This window comes from Phacochoerus africanus, chromosome 4, assembly GCF_016906955.1.
Source record: "Phacochoerus africanus isolate WHEZ1 chromosome 4, ROS_Pafr_v1, whole genome shotgun sequence".
NCBI classification, from domain to species: domain Eukaryota; kingdom Metazoa; phylum Chordata; class Mammalia; order Artiodactyla; family Suidae; genus Phacochoerus; species Phacochoerus africanus.
The window spans coordinates 15,091,332-15,104,260 of NC_062547.1; the positions used below are offsets into that span (position 1 = coordinate 15,091,332).

Consider the following 12,929-nt stretch of genomic DNA (forward strand, 5'->3'; position numbering starts at 1 on the left):
ATACGGATGTTCCCAGGCTAGGGGTCGAATTGGTGCTGTAGCTTCCAGCCTACACCAGAACCCCAGCAATGTGGGATCCAAGATGCATCTGTGACCTACCCCACAGCTCACAGCAATGCCAGATCCTTAACCCACTGAGCAAGGCCAGGGACTTGTGTCCTTATGGATGCTAGTCAAGTTTGTTAAGTGCTGAGCCATGATGGGAACTCTGAAAGATGTTAATCAGTATCAGGAAGATATGAAAAATGCAAAGCTTCTTATAGCATGTTCTAAGGGCCAATGATTTATGTAAAAAATATCTAAATGCTTCAGATGATCTTTTTTGTAGGTATGCAGGTCTCAATGTCTTACATTCTATTTGAAATTCACATTCTTTGTCTTTTTCTTTTCTTTTATTGTCTTTTTGTCTTTTCCATGGCTGCACCTGTGGTATTGGATGTACCCAAGGTAGGGGTCCAATTGGAGCTGTAGCTGCCAGTCTATGCCAGAGCTACAGCAATGCAGGATTCAAGTCACATCTACGATCTACACCACAGCTCATGGCAACACCAGATCCTTAAGCCATTGAGTGAGTCCAGGGATCGAACCCACAACTTCATGGTTACTAGTCGGATTAGCTAACCACTGAGTTATGATGGGAATTCTGAAATTCATATTCTTTTTGAGGACTTATAGCTGAGTCACTAATTGTTCAAAATTGATCGCAGTGTTGTTGTTGTTGCTGTTTTTGGCTTTCTAAGTAGAAAGCATGTTTTTCTGTCTACTATAATGGTAGATAGAAGACCCTACAAATTTGATGTAAGACTCTGTAATCTTGATCTTACTATATTTTAAGATCAGAGTAGTATGACAATGACATAAATATAATTGCATTTTTAAGATATTAGGGGATGTTCAATTTTAAGTCAATTAACACCTACATAATACAAGGCAGTGAGATTGCAGTTGTGGAGAAAATTATCCTGAGAATATGTAGCATTTTGATATTCTTTTTTAAGAATGAAAAGTAGAATAAGCACATGAATTCTTGTGCTGCAAGCAATAATAATTCTTATATTGTAAGAAAGGCTATAGTGAAAGTCTTCAGAGAGCAGGAGAATGCATTTCCCTTCTCACAGGCAATCACAGGAGGCCAGCTGGACTGTTTTGCCCTAAAGTTCAAGGAAAACAGAAGCATCTAAAATAGTCCCAGGATAGAAGGAGAGGGCAGGATGAATTTGAAAATGCTACACTTACTTCTCTTTAATTCTTGGCTTCTACATTAGTTTTATTATGGAGATCATATCATTATTTTTACTAATCTTTTTGCATGGCCCAAAAGAGAAAAAGCAAAAGAAAGAAGAAATTACACAGTAGAGCCCTATATGCATTCATAAAATTAGCAAAATTAATGAGAGCTACATCTAAGTCAGGGGGATTATTTGAAGATTGTTATGAAGAGTATCATATTCATAAGCTTATTGAGACTCATAACAACCTATGCAGTGGTCATGAAAAATTGAGGAACAAAGAGTTAGAGAAAATTGTTAAGAAACCACAGCTGGAATGTTTCCAATGTTTAATACTTTTTTTCTAAAATATTTCATCACATTAGATAAAACACCATAAGTGCATATCTTTAATTTTTTGCAGGTAAAGCATTTCACATTCAACCTTTCCCTTCATTCATGAAATCATGCAGCTGAAAAATAACGTGACTGAGTTCATTCTGCTTGGGTTGACCCAGGATCCTGTTAGGAAGAAAATAGTGTTTGTCACTTTCTTGATTTTCTACCTGGGGACACTGATAGGTAACCTGCTCATTATTGCTACCATCAAGACCAGCCAGACACTTGGCAGTCCAATGTACTTCTTCCTTTTCCACTTATCCTTATCTGATACCTGCTTCTCTACTTCAATAGCTCCTAGAGTGATTGTGGATGCCCTTTTGAAGAACGCCACTATCACCTTTAATGAATGCATAATGCAAGTTTTTTCATTCCATTTCTTTGGCTGCCTGGAGATCTTCATCCTTATCCTCATGGCTGTTGACCGCTATGTGGCCATCTGTAAACCTCTGCGCTACACAACAATCATGAGTCATGGAGTCTGTGGGGTGTTGGTGGCTGTGGCCTGGGTGGGATCCTGTGTGCATTCTTTAACTCAGATTTTTCTAGCCTTGAGTTTACCATTCTGTGGTCCCAATGTGATGGATCACTATATATGTGACTTGCAGCCTTTGCTGAAACTTGCCTGTGCAGACACCTATGTGACCAACCTACTCTTGGTGTCCAACAGTGGAGCCATCTGTACAGTGAGTTTTGTCATGCTGATGGTCTCCTATGTCATCATCTTGTATTCTCTGAGAAACCACAGTGCAGAGGGGAGGAAAAAAGCCCTCTCCACCTGCATCTCCCACATCACTGTGGTCATCTTGTTCTTTGGTCCTTGCATATTTATATACACACGCCCTGCAACCACCTTCCCCATGGATAAGATGATAACTGTCTTTTATACAATTGGAACCCCTCTGCTCAACCCTCTGATTTATACGCTGAGGAATGCAGAAGTGAAAAATGCCATGAGGATGCTATGGAGCAAGAAGTTGATCTCAGATGGCAAAAGATGAATGGAAGTTTCAATTTTTTCTTCATAGCTTAGATTGACTGAGAATCAGTCCCTCAAGAATATTATATCTTACTGTGGTATTCATTTAATCTTATCATGGGGCATGGATATTCGGTTTCCTTAGAAAAGGGAGCACTATAAACACAACAATCTTTTTTTTTTCCCACTGTACAGCAAGGGGGTCAGGTTATCCTTACATGTATACATTACAATTACATTTTTTCCCCCACCCTTTCTTCTGTTGCAACATGAGTATCTAGACAAAGTTCTCAATGCTATTCAGCAGGATCTCCTTGTAAATCTATTCTAAGTTGTATCTGATAAGCCCAAGCTCCCGACCCCTCCCCCTCCCCCTCCCCCCCTCTCCCTCCCCCCCCCTCCCCCTCCCCCTCCCATCAGGCAGCCACAAGTCTCTTCTCCAAGTCCATGATTTTCTTTTCTGAGATGTTCATTTGTGCTGGATATTAGATTCCAGTTATGAGTGATATCATATGGTATTTGTCTTTGTCTTTCTGGCTCATTTCACTCAGGATGAGATTCTCTAGTTCCATCCATGTTGCTGCAAATGGCATTATGGCATTCTTTTTTATGGCTGAGTAGTATTCCATTGTGTATATATACCACTTCTTCCGAATCCACTCATCTGTCGATGGACATTTGGGTTGTTTCCATGTCCTGGCTATTGTGAATAGTGCTGCAATGAACATGCGGGTGCACGTGTCTCTTTTAAGCAGAGGTTTGTCCGGATAGATGCCCAAGAGTGGGACTGAGGGGTCATATGGAAGTTCTATGTATAGATTTCTAAGGTATCTCCAAACTGTTCTCCATAGTGGCTGTACCAGTTGACATTCCCACCAACAGTGCAGGAGGGTTCCCTTTTCTCCACAGCCCCTCCAGCACTTGTTATTTGTAAACACAACAATCTTTAGTGTTCCATCAGCTTTATGCAGAGGAAGAGATGGAGTCAGGTACAAAGAGGTATGTAAGGTTCACTGCTTTAGATGCTTTTCACTACTGTGTCTTGTCTCTCTTGCCTGCCTAGTGTCACTTTGGTTTCATCTAGCATTTTATCTTCCATTTTTCATGATGATTTCTGGTGTTGTCTGCTTCTTGATACCGGTCTATAAGCTTATATTCATATATTAGCAGGTTTTACCTCTTTCAACTATTTCCTTTATCAAACACTGTGGTCTCATGTCTACTCATGGACCTTTAATGTAGTAAGCAGTTCTTTCTGATCAAGAGAAAGTATCCGATTCAAAGAACTATAGAAACTTCATGTTATAAGGGACAATATTTAATACAGTTATCTCTTTAGATAACGTCTTGAGCTTTTACTTCAAATTGTCACCTTGTGTTACCCAGTCCTTCCAGAACAGTGATAAAACACTGAGAAAATTCACACTTCTGAGGTAGGTCTTTGAACTTAAAAGGTTTGACATTTGGATTTGTAGTTATGAGTGAATTCTTTTTATAAAATCCAATTTATCACCCTAATTAGGTTCTTTTTATTTTAGTGATTGGTATTAAGGTTTCTTGCACCAGGCCAGTTGTAGTAATATGTTTATAATGGGTTAATATGTTTATAGCATGATAATCCAAATTAAGGAAGACATATTTATATGAGCTAGAAGTAGAGAGGACAAACAGGTGATGTTAGTGAATTTTACAATGTCAACAGGATAAAACAATTAATGAGACAACACAAAGGATGATTTTTAAATTTTGAAACAGAAACATTTACACAAATTATGAATTGACTCTCTGTAAAAGGTAAAACTGTGAAAAGAGTAAAAAAGAAATCAGTGGTTGTTGGGGATTTAAGCAGATTGAGTAAAGGGATGAATCTGTTGAGTGTGGGACATTTTAAAGGAGGGAAAATCATTCTGTTTGATACTCTAAAGGTAGATACATGATATAACACACACTGTAAAGTCCATAAAACTCTACAACACAGAGTAACCCAAACCCGATTGTAAACTACAAACTTTACTAAAAATGAATTAATATTGATTTGTCATTCATAACAAATGTATTATATTCATGCTAAGTTGTTGGTAAACAGTATATTGGTGATGGGAAATCCCTGTATGTATTTTTTGGTAACTTTTCTGTAAGTCTATAATTATTCTTTTAAAATAGTCTATTAAAAAGTTAGAATAATGAGAAATCTCAATTTTTCATTACCATGTTCAAAAATAGTTTATTTGAATTTTTATACAAATTCACTGTGTAAGTACATCTTTTATTAAGCCATACACACATATCCTCAAATATTCTATAGTTTACCCTTGTATGCTATACAACTATTATTCATGAATATTTCCTGTGTGCAAATAGTTTTTTAAAATCTTGAGCATTATTGTAATGTTGTAACCATTCATTTGAATGTTGCAACATGAAAATTGACATGAAAAAGTTTTCATTTCATTCTACATGATAGCCTTCAATACTTTTATTAAATTGAATTAATTAATTAGTCTATATAGGGCTGCACCCTAAATTGGAAATTTAGGCATATAGAAATTCCCAGGCTAGTGGCCAAATTGGAGCTATAGTTGCCAGACTATGCCACAGTAATCCCAGATCTTTTTGGTTTTTTTTTTTTTTGTCTTTTTTCCATTTTCTTGGGCTTCTCCAAGGGCATATGGAGGTTCCCAGGCCAGGGGTCAAATCTGAGCTGTAGCCACTGGCCTACACCACAGCCACAGCAATGTGGGATTCAAGCCGCATCTGCAACCTACACCGCAGCTCACTGCAACACTGGATTCTTAACCCACTGAGTGAGGCCAGGGATTGAACTTGCATCCTTGTAGTCAGGTTTGTTACTGCTAAGCCACAACAAGGACTCTGAGTCTTCAATTTTTGATATATACATATCTAAAAAGTGCTTGTATCTTCATTTCTTGTTTCTTTTCTTTCTCTCCCCTGCCTTTGGCCATGCCTGAGGCAAGGGAAGTTCCCTAAGCCACTGCAGTGACAATGCTGGATCCTTAACCCACTGCACCACCAGGGAACGCCCACTTTCTCTTTTAATATACCAATTTCATGGGTCATTTAATTTTAATAATCATAAAAGAGGACACAATTTTTGTTAGTTGTTTAACCCTCTAATAAAAGCAAAAGAAGTTTGGATTTTATTCTCATTCTATCTTATGTAGAGTTACCTCAGGTTCTAAAAGGATATAAATGTCAAGAATACCTTTTCAAAGTTTCAGGTAGGATTTTTCGTGCTAAAAATGGATGAGAGTGTTAAGGTCAAAGATTAATTTTAAATGTTCTAGAAAATTATTACACAAAACAGAATTGACTTGAAATATTCTACCATGTTCATTTTGCTATGCCTTATTCTAGGAACTGAAAATGTGGTAGTGACGTACAGAAACAATATCCATGGTCCTGTGCAGATTCCTATACCATGGGGTAAAACTGGACAAATACTGATCATACCAGGGGTTTGAAAAGGGCCAGGATCTACCATAGAGTAAAATAATTGAAGAGTGTGATGTTAGCAACCCTGAGGGAATAGATGTGTACTATGCAGGACAGGATGGTCAAGAAGGGCCCATAAGACTTTATAATTAAGACCAAAATTAGGGGTCTTAATATTTTTCCCCCCAGGGGATAGTTGGCAAAGGCTAGATACACTCTTGAGTGTCCCAGATACACTACTGGTTGTGTGCAGTGGGCACTGCTATTGGCATCTGGTGAGTAGAGGTCACAGATGCTGTTGAACAGCTGAAATGCACAAGACAGGTCATCACTACCAAGGACTGTCTCTCTGACTCAAAATTTCAGCAGTCCTGTGGTTGAGGAAGCCTGACCAGTATGAATGATTCTTGAATAGATCAACAGAAACAGAGTCCCAGGCACACGGAGAAGCAAGTGCAAACAGACTATGCTGATCTTATAGGGAGAAAAATCAGAGAGTCCCGTGACCAGAGAGAAATAAGAGTGAAACGTTGAAAACGAGACCAGAAATATAATAGAGACCCTAAGTATGAAGGGCTTATGGGATTTTTCTGGAGAGAAATGAGAAGGCATTGGAGGTATTGTGACATGATCCAAATTATGGTTTAAAGGATTACTCTGCCTCATTGACCCCAAAGAGTGAAAAGGGGATATTCATTCTGAGAATACCATAACAAACTAGGAAAGAGCTTATGGTAATTTGGTCCAGGTTGGTAGCAGTGTGTATGATGAGTAAAATCTGCTCATGGATACAGTTTTCACCATTGATGGGAATATAAGGTGATACCTTCACATATGATAAACTTCTGAATTTATTTAAAATGAAACATACACTTCCACATACATCCAATAATTCCATCCTTAACTACTTCTCTAGGTGATAAAACCTGTTCACAAAACTTGTCATGTAGTGCTCATAGTTAGTTTGTACTTAATAGCCAAGAAGTTGAAATCAGTCAAGTGCACTTAAAAATATGGACAAACTAGTTTATAAATGCAATGAAATATTTCTCAGCAATAAAAAAGGAATGGAGAACTAATATACACACAAAATTTTTTTTCTAGGTGAAAAAGAAGTCTTACATTAAAGAGTACTTTTTTTTTTGCTTTTTAGGGCCACACCTGTGTTATATGGAGGTTCCCAGGCTAGGGGTCCAATCACAGCTGTAGTTCCTGGCCTACACCACAGCCGCAGCAATGCAGGATCTATGTCGTGTCTGTGACCTATACCACAATTCATGGTGACCCTGGAGCCTTAACTCACTAAGCAAGGCCAGGGATTGAACCTTCATCTTCATGGATACTAGTCAAGTTCATTAACTGCTGAGCCATGATGGGAACTCCAAAGAGTCCTTTTTGGGGAGTTCCTGTTCTGGTTCAGTGAGCTAAGAACCCAAGAGAGCGTCTCTGGTAAGCAGGTCCTATCCATGGCCTTGCTCAGTAGTTAAGGGTCTGGGGTTGCCACAAGCTGTGGCATAGGTTACAGATGAGGCTCAGATCCCTTGTTTCTGTGGCTGTGCTGTACACAGGCATCTGTAGCTCTGAGTTGACCCCTCACCTCGGAACTTCCATTATTGCGGGGGGGGGGCTGTAAGAAGAAAAATAAATAAATAAATAAATTTTAGAAAGAGTACATTTTTATGTTTTCATTTTTATCAAGGTCTGCAAAACTCAAAAGTGATGGAAAAAGGAAAGAAAAGAGCAGTTCCATATATGGGGGGAGGGAGTGGATTTATCTAGGAGTCAGCATGAGGGAAATGTGTGTGATCATGGAAATTTCTATATCTTGATAGTAAGAGGTTTGGTTTCATATCTTTGTAAACTTTCTTATGTGTTTGAAAATTGTCATAATAAACTGTTGTGAAAAGTACATTTTCTTCAGCATCCTATCATTGTTTTATTTCTGACAGAAAAGGTGTCTCTGTGTGCTTTCGTACACGTTTGGGGAAATGTATCTTTTTGGAGACTCGTTTTCTATATTTTTTTGATCATAACATCATAGTATACCGATTTTCCAAAATTACTACAAACTCTCCATGGAACATTGACAGATACAGAGCATTTCACTTTATGAATCACGGGACATTTGATCCATTCCTTTACTGTTTGAATTATACCATGTCCTAATTTTCACTTGAGCAAACATTCTTTTGACAAGGGATTCTTTTCCACATTTGTGATGACTGGATGGCAACTCTCCACTTAATCATTTATATTCCACAGAGCCTGAGGCTCACTGCATATTAACAGTGATTCTTTTCAGTCTCTGCATGAGACTCAATAACTCCCTGGTGTGTTACACTGAATGACCAAGGTATGCCTTGCCCTTTGATCGAGACTGAAAATTCCAACAAAGACAAGCCCAGGACTGGATAGCTTCACAGGTGAATTCTACCAAACATGTAAAGCCAAATCAATACAAATAGAGGAAACACCCTCCAAAAATAGAGGAAACAGCTTCAAGTTCTCTTATGGGGGCCAGTATCACCCTACTTCCCAAAGCATATAGAGGCATCATAAAGGAAGAAAATTATAGTCATATATCCCTGAAGAAAATAGGTGCAAAACTCTAAACAATCTATTAGCAAGCTGAAATATTCAGCATGATAAAAGTATCAAACAACCAACTCCAAGTAAGGAGTTCCGATTGTGGCTCACCGGTAATGAACCTGACTAGTATTCATGAGAACACAGGTGGTTTGACCCCTGGCCTTGCTGAGTGGGTTAAGGATCTGGCATTGCCATGAGCTGTGGTGAGTATCTGTTTGCAAATGTGGCTCAGATCTGGCATTGCTGTGGCTCTGGAGTAGGGTGGCGGCTGCAGCTCTGATTCAAACCCTAGCCTGGGAACTTCCATATGCCACAGGTATAGCCATTAACATAAATAAAATAAAATAATTATTTCAGGTGGGAATAATTCCTGGAATGCAAGATTGGCTCATCATTTGGTTCATCAAAGGCAAATCAGATAAAGTGATATACTACATTAACAGAATGGAGCTTAAAAACCTCATTGTCTTCTAGGCAGATGCAGAAAAATCATTGGACCGAATTTAACCCTGATTTTTATGATTAAAACTCTCAACAAATTTGGACTGGAGAGAATTTACTTCACTATATATAGTAAAGGCCATATATAAAACCCCACAACCAACTTCATACTCAATGGTGAAAAACTGAAAGCATTCCTTCTAAGATCAAGAATAAGGCAAGGATACCCTCTTTTGTGACTTACATTATAACATACTTTTAAAAGCTCAACCTAGAACTATTAGGTAAGAAGTAAAGATTTTCAAACCACAGAAGTGACATTATCTCTTTCTTATGTACAAAATACAAAATGCTCTACAAGAAACAACTTTCAGAGTTAATAAATGAATACAATAAAGTTGCAAATTACAGAATCAACATAAAAAATCATTTTGATAGGCACTAACAATAACTTTTCTGAAAATGAAATTAGGGAAACAAACCCATTACAATAGTATAAAAATAATACTTACAAATAATTCTATCAAATGAAGCAAAACATTATTATACTGGACTCTACAAATCATTAAAAGGAAACAAATTAAAGAAGACAAACTCAGTGAAAAGACACCCTGTGTTCATAGACTGAAAGATTAATATTGTTAAAAAGTCCATACTATCCAAATTTATCTACAGATGCAATGCAATCCCCATCAAAGTTCCAATGATTTTTTTTTTGGAGGAGAGGACATGCCTATGTCATGCAGAAGTTCCCAGGCCAGAGATCAAATATGAGCCACAAGACTGACAACACCAAATCCTTAACCACTAGCCCACCAGGAAACTCTGGACTGGCATTTATTTACAGAAATAAAAACAATCCTAAAATTCATGTGGAAACACAAATTTCCCCAACTAACCAAATTAGTAGTAAGAAATAAAAATAAAGCTGGAAGCATCACACTTCCTGATGTCAAAACATATTAAAAAGCTACAGTAATTAAACAGGATGATACCACCATAACAAACAAATGTATCAACCAAAGGCACAGAATAGGGACCCCAAAAACCCGAGTATGTACTCTCAACAGCTCTTTGATGCAAACTAAGAATATACAGTGGAGAAAGCAGTCTCTTGAACAAATATGTTGAGAAACTGGAAAACCAATCCATACAAGAGTGTACCCTTACATTACACCATATACCCAATCAGTTTAAAACGAGTTAAAGATTTTAATGAAGGAACTGTAACTGTAAAATTCCTTGATGAAAACAGAGATGAAAAAACTGCCTGACACTAAGCTTGTCAATGATTCCTGGGGAAGAGACAAAAGCACAAGCAAAATAATCAAAGTTAGATAAGGGAGGCAACATCACTAAACACAGCAAAGGAAATCTTATACAGGGTGAAAACCCAACTTACAATGGGAGAAAGTATTGGTAAATCACATAAACAACATCAGATTAAGATAGAAAAGAGGCAAAAACTTCCTACAAGTCAATAGAAAAGAATTAACAACCTGATTAATAAAGCATAGAGGACTCAAGTAGACAGTTCTCCAAAGAAGATAACCAACTGGTATATGTGGTCAACATCATTAATTATCAGGGAAATGTAATTAAAACCACAATGACATATCATCTCCCATTGAGTCAGATGTATGCATCAAAACAACAAACACAGCAAGGGTTGGCACATATAAGGAAAAATTGGAACACTTGTATACTGCTTGTGGTGGTACAAAATAATGCAATCCCTAAGAATTGTTCCTCAAACAATTGAAAATAGAATTACTATATGATACAAATTTTCACTTCTGGATCTACATATCCAATGTGTTGATATCAGGAATGCAAAGAGGTAACTACATGCTCATCTTTATTGTAGCATTGTTTCCAATACCCAAGATATGAAAACATCCTGTTTATTGAAAGATGAAATGATTAAGAAAAGATGGTGTATAGATACAATGGAATATCACACAGTCTTTAAAAAAGGAAATACTGCTATATGCAACAACTTGGATGAACCTGGTTAATATTATGCCCAGTGGAATAAGTTATATAGGGACAAATACTGTATGATTCTACTTAGAAGAAGAATATTCAGCAGTCAAACTCATAGAAACAGACAGCACTTGCCAGGGCTAGGGAAAATTTTTTTTTGTCTTTTTTTACTATTTCTTGGGCCACTTCCATGGCATATGGAGATTCCCAGGATAGGGGTCGAATCGGAGCTGTAGCCACCGGCCTACGCCAGAGCCACAGCAACGCGGGATCCGAGCCACGTCTGCAACCTACAGCACAGCTCACGGCAATGCCAGATCGTTAACCCACTTAGCAAGGGCAGGGACCGAACCCGCAACCTCATGGTTCCTAGTCAGATTTGTTAACCACTGCGCCACGACGGGAACTTCAGGAAAATTTTTAATGATAGAAGATGAGTAAGTTCCAGAGTGAATGTAAGACATGTGCTTATAGTTAACATTATTCTGTTGTGTAATTTAAAGTTTGTTAAGAGGGTGTTTCTCAAGTGTTTTTTATCACAATAAAAACTTTATAAAATAAATAAATATGTAAAAGAATTATCTTCTTTCAAAAAATAATAAAATTCTTAAAACATAAAAAGGAACATATAGAGATGACAAATAAGACAGAAAAAGATAATCAACATCAAATGCTATTAAAGAATTGCAAGTAGGAGTTCCCACCATGGTGCAGCAGAAATGAAACTGACTAGGAACCATGAGGTTGCAGGTTGGATCCCTGATCTCACTCCGTGGATCAGGGATCTGGCATTGCTGTGAGCTGTGGTGTAGGTCGTAGATGCAGCTCTGATCCTAAGTTGCTGTGGCTGTGCCTGGCAACTACAGCTCCGATTGGACCCCTAGTCTGAGAACATCCATATGCCACAAGTGTGGCCCTAAAAAGAAAAAAAAAAAAGAATTGCAATTAAAACAACAAGATGCACCTATGAACCTATAAAAAGGTGCAGACCATGCACCTATAAAAAGCCACATTCAAAACAGGACAACACAAACTGTCAAGCATGTAGAGTGGCAGGAACACTTCTGCATTGTCTATGGGAATACAAAGTTGAAGAACCACACAGAAAGACAGTTTTGTGTTTTACAAAACTAAATTGATATAAACCCAACAATCTCACAACATAGTATTTACACAAATGAGTTGGAAACTTAAGTCTACGCCAAAACCTGCACACAGATATTTACAGAAATGTTAACTCATAACTACCAAGACTTAGAGTCAATCCAGATGTTCTTCAGCATGTGAAAATGTAAAGAAACTGTGCTATATCCACAATGAACTAATAATTATTAAGCACTAACAAAATTTAAAAAGCACTCTCTAGCCATGAAAAGACACAAAGGAATTTTAAATGCATACTACTGAGATGAAAGAGGATAATCTTCAAAGGTGACATACTGTAAGATTCCAACTATATAAGATTCTGAAAAGAACAACAACAAAAGGAAACAATAAAGAGCTCTGTGGTTGGTGGAGTTGGAGAGAGGGAGGTGTTAACCAAAAACAATAAAAGAGCCAGTTATTTACCAATAAAGCAGGCTTATTCAGGAACACAGAAGAATCACAATTAGAAACACGTAACTCTCATGAACCACATATAAACGTGGTAAAGCAGAGTGGAAATTCTTTTATAGCAAAGAGGCAGTTAGGAGAGGCTGTTATACACAAGTCCATTGGAGGAAACTGGGAGCTTGACAATAGTGGCTTTTGTCACCTGAATTTAAGTCTCTTGTTGACTGAGGTTTTGCCAGGCAAGGATGCATTCTTCCTCCTGCTGGTGGCAATGAAGTATCACATCCCACCAGAGATAGGAGGCCCTTCTCTTTCTGTTG

General features: G+C 37.8%; 1 protein-coding gene across 1 annotated transcript; it reads left to right on the top strand.

The window, feature by feature from the left end:
• The first annotated feature begins 1,675 nt into the window (after nucleotides 1-1,675).
• Nucleotides 1,676-2,608, top strand: LOC125124045 (olfactory receptor 4C16-like). The gene has a single exon (XM_047774222.1). It carries the CDS (start codon nucleotides 1,676-1,678, stop codon nucleotides 2,606-2,608), a length of 933 nt encoding a protein of 310 aa, XP_047630178.1.
• The last annotated feature ends 10,321 nt before the right edge of the window (nucleotides 2,609-12,929 follow it).